The 14,016-nt window shown below is 42.2% G+C and overlaps 1 protein-coding gene across 5 annotated transcripts in view; it reads left to right on the plus strand.

Moving 5' to 3' along the window:
- Positions 1-14,016, plus strand: part of TLL1 (tolloid like 1) — a 128,110-nt gene that overhangs the window by 103,037 nt on the left and 11,057 nt on the right. For 4 of the 5 annotated variants that reach the window (XM_083520255.1, XM_083520258.1, XM_083520256.1 and 1 more), the window contains 4 exons: positions 1,370-1,565; positions 4,054-4,179; positions 5,504-5,664; positions 6,153-6,333. In XM_083520255.1, the coding sequence (XP_083376381.1) occupies positions 1,370-1,565; positions 4,054-4,179; positions 5,504-5,664; positions 6,153-6,333 (664 nt within the window). Of the gene's footprint in view, positions 1-1,369; positions 1,566-4,053; positions 4,180-5,503; positions 5,665-6,152; positions 6,334-12,425; positions 12,546-14,016 lie in introns of all 5 variants that reach the window. The other variant, XM_083520259.1, reaches the window with a different exon arrangement.

Consider the following 14,016-nt stretch of genomic DNA (forward strand, 5'->3'; position numbering starts at 1 on the left):
AATGCAGAGAACGTGTCCACGGGGATGAGCCCCTTTTTGGCTAATCACGGGTGCCATCCCAGAGCCTTCCCAGGGGGGGAGGGGGAGAACTGGAGCGTTCCAACTGCAGAACAGTTCGTTGAAGAAATGGAAGCGATCCATCGCCAGCTCCAACTCAACTTAAACAGGGCTAAGGAGGAATATAAGAGGCAGGCAGACAAAAACCGAAGGGAAGGTGAAAGCATCAGGGTGGGGGACCAGGTGTGGCTGTCAACCCAAGGGTTGCCGTTCAAAGGAGGTTGTAAGAAATTAAGACCCAAAAGGCTGGGTCCGTTTGAAGTCATGCAGCAGGTCAATCCAGTGGCTTTCAGGCTCCGGTTACCGAACCACATGAAGCTGCACCCAGTTTTTCACAGGTCGTTGCTGTCACCGTATAGAGGAGACAGTGAAGGGAGGGTCACTAGGGGACCAGCAATGGAGGAGAAGGAACACAGCTACCATGTAGCGGAGATCCTTGATTCCAGGTGGAAGGGAGATCAAGTAGAGTATTTGGTAATGTGGGAAGGGGAACCGGAGTCGGAAAACACCTGGGTTAGGGCAGAGGATGTCAATGACGAAGTTTTAATAGAGACTTTTCATCAGAGGTTCCCACGTAAACCTCAGCCTGTAGCGAGGTTCCGAAGGGAATACTTTGCCACCACCGACGAGGAAGAGGAGTTGGAGGGGTTCCCAGATTCTGAAGAGGAAGAGGATTCAGCGAGCCAGGACGACGATCGATGGAGGGAATTGTTCGAGACGTCGGAAGAGGAGGAAGATTCGTTTCGGGGTTTTAGCCCTTCACCTCCCAGGGGAGAGGAAATGGGAGGGGGTGAGGGGGGCCCTGGAGGGGAGGTGGATGTCAGGGAACTGCCATCGGAGCATCAGGTGGTGGAGGGACTCAGGGAGGAAGAAAGAGACTCAACAGCTGAAGCAGGGACCAGCAGGGGGAGGAGTGGGTCTCTGAGGGAATGCGAGCAGGAGGGAGGGCTCAGGGAAGCTTCCAGCGAGAACAGTGGGGAGGTATCTGAGTCTCCCATAGGGAGACCCACACCTCGCCGGAAACTGTCACGCCGTGAGTCCAGGAGACGCGTTTCCGTTAAGGAGCTCCTTTGCTGGAAACGCTTCCGCAGACAGCCACTGTCGGACTCTACTAGTGACTAGAGCAGACATGTCTGAGGAGCTCCGTCACACACGGAGGTTTGTGGGGTCGCACAAACTCTGAGGGAGCACGTTTTTACACACAAGCAGCTAATCAATCCCTAACAGTAAGGTTTTTAAAAATGTGTTTTACATTGAGTAGCAGGAAAAGGACCAGCTATAATATTGGTCATGTATTGCTTTGTATTTGCAGATTGAGAGACATGACAACTGTGCCTATGATTACTTAGAAGTCCGAGATGGAACCAGTGAAAGCAGTCCTTTGATTGGCCATTTTTGTGGCTATGATAAACCTGAAGACATCAGATCTACCTCTAATACCCTGTGGATGAAGTTTGTTTCTGATGGAACAGTCAACAAAGCAGGGTTTGCTGCTAACTTTTTTAAAGGTACCAGTTTTGGAAAGTGAGAGTCTAGTTGCACTCGAGGGTGCAATTCAGAAGAAAATGCCAATTTTCAGTGTGTTAAAATTTAAATATCTTGTTTTACCCACAGGAAACATACAGCACTTGTTTTATATGAACTTCACTGTTTGTGTGCTGAATTCAAGGCACTAGAGCTTATTTTTTGGTCTGGAATATCCAAAGCAGTAGCACTTTTGTCTGCATTTAGCTTCCTATTCTTTCATTGTTTGGTGGTCTTATCATCTATAAGACTGAGAGCCACTGCTGAGTGCCAATGTGCCTTTATAGTGATGGCTTTTGAACCTGCTTCCCAGTGCTGTGCAGCGCATCTGAAAACTTGTCACTTTTCGAAGTATAGGCTTTTACAGAGGCTTTTAATGCTTCATCTTGTTTAATGCCGTCTTTTCATTTTACCCAGTCACTCTGCAGCTTTATTGTATCTTTATTTTATTTGTGATGATGCTTTAAGAACCTTTTGATGAGAAGGGGGCTAAGATTTGTTCCCGAAAATAAAAAAGAACCTCTCTACAGACCTTGATAAGTAATCAAAATTCTATCTTGCTTAATATGTGCCCTCTCATATAGCCATGCACACATATAAACATTACCAAACCACAGAGGTATACATTTTACACATTTATTCAATATCAACTGTTCTTCTTTTCTTTTATGAAAATAATGCAACACATAAAGCATAAGACATACCATGATTCTGTATCAAATACTTAACTATTGTCACAAAATCAAACAGAGACAGGAGATCAGCTGTCTTTCGTATTTGCTACTCTATAAGTATTACCCATGTCTCAGGTGTATGCTTTTATTACCTATTTTAAATGGATGATTCGGAACCCACTGTTACCGAAATCAAGAGAACTAGTGATGAAAGAAATGATGACTAAAATGTTCATAAGTATGTCATGCTGCTTGTAGAGATAATACTGTATTCTACGTTTCCCTCTTTCTCTCTGTTGCATCTTGTTTCCTTTAATATCAGTAGAATAAAAATGTGGGATTTGAGGATTCAGTTAATCTGGGTTTGAGTATAAAATTCAAGATAATGTATAAATTCGTTCTGTTGGAGATAAAGTGCCCTTTGAGTGACCCTGCTGGATTTTCAGCCTTTTCTCTTAGTATTTTACACAACCTTTAATTCCTGCAACCTAAATTATTTCATATCTGCAACACAATTCTTAGGGCATGAACCTTCTACACACAGGTGTAGAGTACAATACCTGTGTGCAAATGGATGCCCCACCTCAGGCCCCACACCAAGCTGAACAGAGATGGGATGCCAATGCATGCTTCTCATCAAAAGAGTGTGGGAACATTGTGGATAGTAGGAGAGGGTATATTGATTAAATATTATCCTTCCTCACTCAAGCTAGTGAGTCAGTAGCAGAGTGCATTCCCCAGTATATAGCAGTTGGTAGATTCGTTTGAATCTCTTTACTTAAGCACTCCAATATGGCTTGTCCAGATTGGGTTTGATCCTAGCAAATCCCCTTTGTTCCCTCTTAAAAAGAATAAAGACACAGCAGTCTTCTTTAAAAGCAATGATAAGAAGTTTACTTGCATTCAGTTCGCAGTAGGTTCCCTGAAGGCAGGCTTTAGCTTGTAGTTACAGAAAAGAGAGTGGGTTCATTCCATGTAGGGAAATGAGCCCATGTGCTGCTGGTTGAGAGCTAGCACACAGCAAAAGTATCAGGCTGGAATAAAACGGAGGAGGAGGAGGGAAGATGGAAGCGTGACCAGCTCTTTTATGGGGTCTCCCAGGATCACGCCCATCTACCTGGTCACACGCAGGGGGAGGATGCTTCAGACCAGGTGTGACAGGAAGTCCTCCTGGCTGGAGTAACATACCCCTGTGTGTCCACTCTGGGCAAACAGGAAGTGTTGTACTTGACTGCTTATGTTACATCCCACAAAGAGATGCAGGTCGCCCTCTATATTTAGTCAAGGGATGAAAGCTGAGTACTTGTGCCCCTGGACCAAAAGGAGAGGAGAAGTCTAGACAGGGATTTGGGAGGCAAACACAGACCTCTTATTTACCAAAGCAGCCTGGAATGCTGAGTGCCTGCATCTCCACTCTGAAGGGAGAAGCAGCCTTCTGGAGAGCCCTCCACAAACAGCTACAGTGTCTGTGCAAGGAAGGATCATGCACTTATAATAAATCTAAAGCTAGAAGCTTAATACAATCTGAATTATAGGGAAATAATCCGATGGGCTGTCATTGTGTTTACACTATAGTCAAGAGACAAAGAAGTCAATGATTTTATTTTAAGGCTGATTTGAATTTGGATCTGTTTAATATTTTAACTTCCCGTATGTTTTGCTGTATTGCAATTGTTTTCCTGATTTTACGATTTTATCTCTTTGCAAACCGCTCTGAGGTTTTTCTGACCATCAAGCGGTGTATACATTTTATGAAATGGATAAGTAAATGCAATTCTGTCCTTCCATTTCTTCACAGAGGAAGATGAATGTGCCAAACCTGACAATGGTGGGTGTGAACAACGGTGTGTGAATACACTGGGCAGCTATCAATGTGCTTGTGATCCAGGTTATGAGCTTGGGCCTGACAAGAAGAGTTGTGAAGGTAAGGCTGCTCAGTGTCTCAAAGATTCTGTAGTTTTATTTCATGATAGGCTTACTCAGGCCTAGATTTAGGAACTTGGAAATGCCAAAACTCACTTGTGCACCAAGAGTCTATGTCAAGACTGACTTTGTGCATGTGTGCATAAACCACATAACAGATTCGTGTCAAAACAGTGACCAAATGAAAGGTAGTGTGGTGGCTTTACAAAAGTCTGCCATAATTGCATGTGGTGATCATTTAGCAGCTCAACATATTCTATGTGAATGCGAATTCGGGTATGTTATTTCAGACAGGAAAGCCTTTTTAAGTACAATAAGCTTGCAACTTATGTTCGTAACATTAATTTACCTTAAATCTCAAATGCCTTGGCTCCCAAACAAATCGGCTCCCGAACGATCTAAACCAGTGTTCCAGTTTTCAAATGTTCTTTTGGAAACATCTGGTGCTGCTTCTGATTGGCTGCAGAAGCTTCCTGTAGCCAATCTGAAGCCGCGCTTTAGTTTCTTAACATTTTGGAAGTCGAATGGACTTCCAGAACCGATTCCATTCAACATCTAAGGCATGACTGTATGCGATTTCGGCTTTAGGTGCAATTCCCGGAACCTGAGCCCCACCTAAGTTGCAGGCTTACTGTATGTATGTTTGCAAATATGCATTTGAAATATGTGGAGTCTCTAGGTTTAATGCTCATACACTAAAATGGAAGTTCAAGAACTGAAAGTCAAGAGACAAGGCATAATTGTGCTGGTATACAATATGAACTTTGCATGGAAATTTAGTATGTTATTACTGTGTACGTCATATGTACTGATGGATCTCAACTTCAGTTGAAGAACATTCTAATAAAAGCTTGCTTCTTTTCTCTGTGGACTGATTTTCACAGTACCCCCAGATTTCAAATGGTAAAGCATGGGGAGTCAGCTTCTTCTTCAAAATGTATGAAATAGGCATTGATTCACACAAAATGCATTCATGCATATGTGATTTATTAGTATGCAAGTATGCCTTGCTACAAAATCAGTCTATTTTAAAAAATGGGAGGAGGCTGGATCATGGTGACAGAGCAGATTCACATACATATTTCACACAAGATGTGCTGTGTGTTGTGCAGAACAAACATGTACGAGAGCCCAAGCTTGCTTCCACATTTTGCCACATGCATTATATAGATGCCAGGAGGCAGTATGAACTGGCTTTGAATTGTGAGGGTCTCTGGTTTGGTCTGTCTGATCCATATTGCCATATGAGCAATCAGTCCATCTCCCAAAATGTGGTTTCTTGGGTCTATAAATAAGTAATAGGATTTCTTTCTCTTTTGTTTCAGCGGCTTGTGGAGGACTTTTGACAAAGTTGAATGGGACTATAACAACACCAGGATGGCCCAAAGAATATCCTCCTAATAAAAACTGTGTGTGGCAGGTGGTTGCTCCCACCCAATATAGAATCTCAGTGAAGTTTGAGTTTTTTGAATTGGAAGGAAATGAAGTAAGTTAACTGAAGACAGATACTAATGCCTAATTACATAATCAATAGTGGTAGAATTGTCAAATTCTAAGCATACATACGTCCTACAAATATGGTACCGTATTGCATGGCGTGAAAAAATGGCCATTGTAATCCTTTCTTTCATTGCCTGGGAATATTCCTGGACTGCTTAAAAAGTCATGCAAAAAAACTCCTTACACTCTCAAACAGCTTAACTAGACTAGGATCCCGGGTTTATAGTTAGTTAAAGGAAATATTAAATATTATCATAATATGATACAATGTTAACTCTGGTCTCTTCACCCCAGAGGCCTCCAGTAAAACTATTCATGGTGGGTAAAATGCAATGTTGTGTGAGCAAAATTCAGAAAAAAGCAGCAAATTGTTGTAAAGTCAGTCTATATTTATCTATATCTGAGGTTATAGATAAAAAATAAATGCAAAATATGGCTTATTATTTGACTAATACGGGATCTTTCATTTCTCAGGTGTGTAAATATGATTATGTAGAAATCCGTAGTGGCCTTTCTTCTGATTCCAAACTGCATGGCAAATTTTGTGGTACAGAAGTGCCTGAAGTTATCACATCACAATATAACAACATGAGAATCGAGTTCAGGTCGGATAACACAGTCTCAAAAAAGGGTTTCAAGGCTCACTTCTTTTCAGGTATTAAAACAAAAACCTTGGGTGCAGTCTCTATGAATTGTGTGTTGTTTATGGTGTCCGTAATCTAGGGAAAGTTTTTGCTTGCAATTTTTGCTCATTGATGCTAATGAATGAACATTCTCTTAACATGTTTAGTTTCAATTTTCTACTCAATAAAACAAATATAATATTAATTGTAAGATTTAGACAGCCATAATGATCATAAAGAGGAAGATCATGAAGGGGAACATACCTGACCAGATTCTGAATATCTCATTTATGGTCCTAGTATGCTAGCTTTCTTTTAGAAAGAATATGAATGGTATCTATTTGAATCTGCCTGCAAACAGAATGGACGTCAGAGCAGCTTTAAGGGGGCGAGTAGGGGTCTTCAGGAAAGGAGAGGGAGTGTCATTGCTTGAATAGATTTCCTATTTAATACAAAACCATCTTTAATACAACAACCCTGAAATAAGTAGATTCCTAAAACTGCAGTCCGAATCCCTGGCTGGCCATGGTGAGGCTTAGCAGAGTGCCATTGACTCACCTCAGCCAGGCTGGAGGAGGACGAATGCCTCTTTGCTACGTCAGCTCCTAGTCTGGTGCAGCAAAGAGGTGTTGCCATCATGTCCCAGTCCAACTCCTTCCTTTCCTGCACCCAACACCCTTCATTACAGGGGTTTCTGCATTTGGGCAGCTGCCTTGTGGCCCTTCTTATCAGTAGAGCTCCTTTGCCAACAACCAGGCAAGGCTGAATGAAGGACCACTTCTACGTCATCCCAAACCCCTCTATCCTAGTGGATTGGAATAGTGGTGGTGTATTGTTCTGTAAGGGACGTGGGTGACGCTGTGGGTTAAACCACAAAGCCTAGAATCAGAATGTTGGCGGTTCGAATTCCCGCAATGGGGTGAGCTCCCGTTGTTCGGTCCCTGTTCCTGCCAACCTAGCAGTTCGAAAGCACGTCAAAGTGCAAGTAGATAAATAGGTACTGCTCCGGCGGGAAGGTAAATGGCGTTTCTGTGTGCTGCTCTGGTTCACCAGAAGCGGCTTAGTCATGCTGGCCACATGACCCAGAAGCTGTACGCCGGCTCCCTTGGCCAATAAAGTGAGATGAGCGCCGCAACCCCAGAGTCGGCCACGACTGGACCTAATGGTCAGGGGTCCCTTTACCTTTACCTTTATTGTTCTGTAAATGACATTCTAAGAGTCAAGGCCTTCAATCATAGAATGTAGTTTAGCTTTTCCATTTTAGCTAGCTTTTGGAACAGCTTGCAGGAGTAGTTAAGCTACTTGAAACCCAATTGATTTCAGTATGTGCTTAAATCCCACACACCAAAGGCAATGGAGATTAAAATCACTTTGGTTGAATAACAATAATCAGGATGTCTGGGCTAGATTGCACACTGTATCAATGATTATGGTTTGAGTCCTATATCTTAAAGTCATGCACTTTCAATTGATGGACAGTAATCTTGCTGTGTCTTTCATTTTAAATTTTAAAACGTTTCTGCTCAAAATGATTGCCTGTTCCAAAGTGATGTTTGTATGTTACCCTAAAGACTTTGACCACAGATTACAGCGGAGATCCACTGTTGAAACTTTTTTGTGGGGCTCCTTAAGCAGCTCCCATATATAGCATTGGAACTTGAGCAGGGGAATATCTCAACGGATTGTGCTCCTTAAGAATTCAATACTTAATTAACTGCAACAGTTTCCCCCTTGTAGTTTTGATAAAATGTTATCTAGCGTAAGTGTAGGTAAAGGTGTTTCCACTCTGGTCAGCTTCGCTAATAGCTGGATGATTTACTACAGCCTGTGTGTTGTTACTTAGAAATTCAAGAAAGCAGATAAGTAATCTGACAGTAGTTATAATTTGTAAAGACAAGAAGGTTAAAGGACTGCAGACCTGAAGGGCGGGTTTCTTAAAATAATTATGATTGTTTAGAAATGTTAGCAGACCAGGAAAGAAAATCTCAGACTCAGATTAATATGTGCTTTGTTTCATGGAGACTTATAAAAAACTTTATTTACTTACAGTTAAACGTTTATATTCAGAGTTATTCTGATTTATTGTGTAGTGTAGGTGGTCAAAAGGGATATTACATTTCTGTAGCATGCCATTTTGGATTGCCATCATCGAGCCATTAAAGCAAAGCAGAGTTTAATAATTATACATCTAAGCCAAGGATTGCTAAATTCCCTAGAACATTCAAAAATCCACCAGATTCTATCAGTCTCTGGGAGCAGATAAGCCTGTACACCTGCCCCTGCAGGGAGGGTTAGTCACTACCAGTTCAAACTTCACTGGGGTCCATCCATGTCAACGTGATGACAATCAACCCCTGTTCTAACCACTATATCCTTTGCAATCCTCTATGTTGTGTTTCTGACACAATGAATTGAGACAGCCTCAAGGTTGTCATGGTGGCCATGAAGTACTGAGCTGGCCCAGCCAAAGCAGAATTGGCATGGATATCGAACTCCTCCAAGATTAATATTTTGGGGTACTCCAATGCAAACCCTCACATCCAGCTATTACATTTGGATTGGTTTCCGGGTGAAATTTTTGTCCCCCCCCCCCATGGATTACTGCCACACATCCCTTCCCTCCAACTTCATCTGGTGCTTCGCAAAAGAAGAAAACCCAAGCAGGCAAAGCTGAGTAAGGACAGGGTCCCCTAGCAAACTTTGTCCATGATCAGAGTTATTTTACAGTGGTTGGATGTGGCCTTAAATAATGGCACCACCAGATGAGAGGACAGGTCAACATAGCTACTCAAATCTCTGTTGAGGGTTGGCTGAGCAGGAGCAAGACATCCAGTGTCTCTAACCCCTTCCTGTGATGATAATATTGCTTACCCACCAATCCATACTTCCCCTTCCCCTAAACTCTTCTTAGAAACCTCACAATTAAATGAGAGATTCATAGATGAAGTAACATGATGGTTCTGTATTTCCTAGCTATACACAGATATGTCTGTACAGTTGTACCTTGGTTGTCCTGAATGCTGCAAACCCGGAAGTAAGTGTTCTGGTTTGCGAACGTTTTCCGGAAGCCAAATGTCCGACGCGGCTTCTGCTTGACTTCAGGCAGCTTCTGCAGCCAATCGGAAGCCATGCCTTGGTTGTCAAACAGTTTCGGGAGTCAAACAGATCGACAACCAAGGTACCACTGTATATGTATTTTCTGCAAAACACAGAAGATAGAAAATACCTGCTCGTTTCTGAAGTTTAAACAATATTCAACCTTGCAGGCTGAAATCCCAAATTTATGGTGAGGAACCCCCATTGGGACTGTCAACCCCTCCATGTATCCATGGTGTCCTGGTACTCCAGATGCCGTGCAAAGCAATCCCAAAGCATGTTGTAGTCAGGGCAGGGAGGTGGATTTTGTGTTTGGGGTGGGGGGGCTTGGCATTTCTTCACACCCCAGAGTGACCAGTAGTCCTGGGCGCTGCGGGGCTGTTTGGAAGGCTGGGCTGACCACTGCAGAGGATGGCTATTACTGGCCATCCACATAAGGAACTGGGGTGTTGTTGAGGCATCTCCTGGGGATCCCCCTCCTAGTCTGATATTGTTTTCTGTCTCCATGGCTGCAACTCCTTGTGACTCCTTCCTGACTCTCTAGACCAGGGGTCAGCAACCTTTTTCAGCCATGGGTTGGTCCACCATCTCTCAGACCATGTGGGGGGCTGGACTATATTTTGAGGGGGGAAATGAACGAATTCCTGTGCCCCACAAATAACCCAGAGATGCATTTTAAATAAAAGCACACATTCTACTCATGTAAAAACATGCTGATTCCTGGACCATCTGTGGGCCAGATTGAGAAGGCGATCTGGCCCCTGGGCCTTAGCTTGCCTACCCCTGCTCTAGACTGCAGCTGCCTCGTTACTGCTGGGAAAAGAAGCTTGGAAGAGACATGTTAGCATAAACACATTGTTTCCATTCCTGGGGTGTTTGGTTTCTGTTAGACAATTGCTCAAAGTGTCCAGTTTTTGTGGAGCGGATTTCCCAAGCGCAAAGTGCCTGAGCCCCCCTCCTGAATGGGCTACACCTTATTGCAGGAAGACTGAAGTAAAGTGAAGTGAGGCTGGGAGATGTGCAGCTTATATCCTGCTGTTCTGGCTGTGCAATTGGCCGGGAGTTATAGCAAATCCTGAGTTGTCTATCCTGGCAGTGTGGCCAGGGCTGCCAGCTGAGCTTGCTCCTGAGGATCAGGTCCCCGCCACTGACATCCATTGTGTGTTTTGAGTTACACCACCCTTTTGGGCAGCTTAATTTAGACTGGGTTGCCAGGTCATGTGACCAAGCTAAACAGACTTGGGATCCATTGTAAGTCTGCTCCCTCCAGCTCCCCCCCCCCAGTTTACCTCCAGGATTGGGGAACCCCCTGAGCTAGAGATCTTCTGTATGCTAAGCTGCTCAGTTCAGCGGATCTGATCTCTCCCTAAGGATTGCCCCCTAAGCCAAGAGCTTCAGGGGAAAACTGATTTTTTGGAGGGAGGAATTTTCTAGGGAAGACTGTGGGTAGGCATTCTGGAAGGAATTTCCAGGCATAGAGACAAAAATGAGATAATGGGTGGAGCCATTGAAGAGCGTAGGAGACGATTATGTAGCTGAGGGCAGTGGGACTATTCAAGTGATTACTGAATCTCACTAACAATTTAACATAAATAATTAGTAGCGTTGATAGCATAATCTAATCCTATACGCCAGAAGCTGTTGGAAATAGCATTTCCTGGACATCAATGCTGAATGGAGAGCTGAATAACTGCTACTATAGTATGAATATAGCTAAACATTCCCACTGAAATAACACCATTGGTAATCTTTTCTTGGCTACATGCAGAAACTTCTAGGCCAAAAACACGCTATGAGAAATATACAGATGGCATATTCAGGATACTAATTTAAAGCACTGACATCTTTTGAAAAATATCTAACAGTGTATACAAAGATGACTTTATGCTTACAAGAGGCAGTGTAAGTTCATATGTTAGAAGTCATTTGTTAGAAGTCAGGATGCTTATCAGGCCACTGAAGTCAGATTCTGAAGGACTATTATTGTGACTATTGTAGTGTATGTGCTAATAGTAATGAAATAAAGATCCTATGAATCATAAAGAATAAAAAAAAATAATTTGGAAAGGTGAATTATATGAAAACATGCCCATCTGGTTGGATTTCTACAGCTCAGTTAGGAAACAGAATCATGGGATCAATAGATTAGAACAAAGAAGATGGCAGAATTGGCCTGGGACCATAGCACTAGGAGTGGGGATTTAACCCTTTTCAACTTCCATTTTCCTGATTTAAACCCTTCTACCATAAGCTATTATTCACCCATATGGGGGAAAAGGTTCCCTCCGTATTTTCCCTTTCAGGGTGAATAGCAGCTCTGGGTGTATTTATACAGAGCAAATAGCTCAGATAGAAAGGTTGAATCCCTCTACCCAGCTAACATGGCGTCAATAAAATCCTCCCAAGACCTTCAAACTTCAGAATAATCCACAGAAAATCCTAATCATAGATCCCCTGCATTGCAGTCCAGTTTGACACTGAGTGACAGCTTCAAAGTCCAGAGTCTACAAAAGTTTTAATAGGAAAAAATATAGTAGGAAACCAAATCTAGAGGATCATTGGATACATAAGAAGAAATATTAACATATGATAGACTGCAGTGGGTTCAGAGCAGAGTAAACATAGAATTCTACTTCACCCCCCAAAAAGAAACTTTTATAAATAAATGAAGTATTATAAGTTTAATTCTTTAAAATAGCAATAACAACAACAACATCTTATTAATTAGTTTGTTTAATTCCAAGCTGAAATACATTGTTTAACCGCTAAAGTTCTAGTGTTCCAGTGACGTTTGTTCTTTGTATGATCAGTTTTGTATAATTGGTTTTGTTCCATTCTGAAAATGAATTCATTTTATTATCCTATATGACTGTATATTGGCAGAGGAGGTGGGATTGTAGAATAGCGATGATCATGTTACTATAAACAGATGAAAAGTTATAATGAAACTGCCCTTGAGCAGATTGATGTTTGAAGAATCACTCAGTCACTCATTTTTGGTGCCATCCTGGTACATTTTTTCCTACAGACAAGAGAGCTGCCTGCAAGGAGAAAATTTTTGTTTTTGAATCATGCAAGGACTTGATAGAGGTTGCCCCTTCAGGCCAAGTACGTATAATTCACAGACTGGCCTCTGAGGGTCTCAGAGGTATGACCTTATGTCTTGTGAATGGTTAAAATCTAACATATTGCTGAGAATGGATCTTTCCCTTTTATAATTACTGACAGAGAGAAATACACAAAGGATCCATTCAAAACTGGGAGACAGAGTTCCATCTCTTGAGCACAACAAATGGTTTGCATTTAGTCAGCAAAACATTTGTTTCTCTAACTAATCACTAATTTTTTCCCCCTTCTAAGATTTTCAATTTGGAATGCACATGATGGGAAATCTACACTGGCTTATGTAAAATGTAGATAAGACTTTTGCTGCACCATTCACTAACCGTGCCAAACTATTGTATTCTGCTGAAGTTTCACTTTCTGTCCTGTGATCATTATACAACACCGCTAGAGAGGGAACAAAAGATTTGTTTCAATAAAGCAGATATACCTTGAGCAAAACAGCTTTTGACGGAATATACACAAACATGACTTTTCCATTTCAGGTATTTTGATTGAACAGAGAGGGCTCTGATAGCCTCTGAGAAATTAGAGCTCTTTATTCATGGACCTGCTATTTGTAATAAGTACTTTTGAGCTCACTTTCTATACATTTGACCAGCTTGTTAAGGAGAAGAAATGCTAGAAAGGTCACCATTCCCTGGTCAGTTCTCTGCTTGCCTTTCCCATTACCTTTTGCAGGAGAAAATTTGTCACAGGTTTGCTTTCTAAAGAGATAAAAAGCAAGCTTTCTCACACTAAATGGGTATATCTGTATTGTTGCTCTAGGGTTCAGGATGAACTTCAACAGTCTAAGTTGGAATCTTTCCACCAATTAATGCTCATTTGTTTTGGCTGGAGTCCAAAGTCTGCATGTAGTGTTTCTCTGCATGCATCACAGCCTTCTAGCCTTCCTTGGGTATACACAGTGGCTCTTCGGATGCTGGCTTTCCTGATCCTTGCACGATCACAAATGTAAATGGCACATTTCTATTTAATTAAATTGCAGTCTAGCATTTAGATTAGTTAACATTTTCCCTGCAAGTCAGTAGCCTGCTGGCAGACCACATTTGTATTGGGCCAGCAGAAACTTTGCATAGAACTTGGTCCCTTTTCTTTGTTTTGTTGTAGGGAGACACAAAGCTTGTGTCGTTAGCTTATAGAAGGGACTCTCGCCAGGAAGTGAGAATCCTATGTAGTTTTCACAAAGGCTTCCCCATGTGGTGAAACAGAGAGAGAGAGAGAGAGAGAGAAAATACCTGCAGGAAGAGGAGGACTAGAGAGAGTTATTTCCAATAACTGATGATGTGTGAAATCCCTCCAAGCTTCTTGAAGAGGAGTCTGTGTGGGTCATACATTTCAGCACGTAGGATGTTGGAGTGCTGGACAATGCAGCTATTTTGTTCCTTTGGAATACTGTACGCAAGTTTCAGTTAAAGAAGAGGGACAGAGAACACAGGGCAAATAAAAAGCTGTTGCCAGAAACTGATGGTAAAAGGCAGCTTGTGCATGTGCAG

Source organism: Podarcis liolepis (assembly GCF_965112155.1).
Source record: "Podarcis liolepis genome assembly, chromosome: 9".
Taxonomy (NCBI): domain Eukaryota; kingdom Metazoa; phylum Chordata; class Lepidosauria; order Squamata; family Lacertidae; genus Podarcis; species Podarcis liolepis.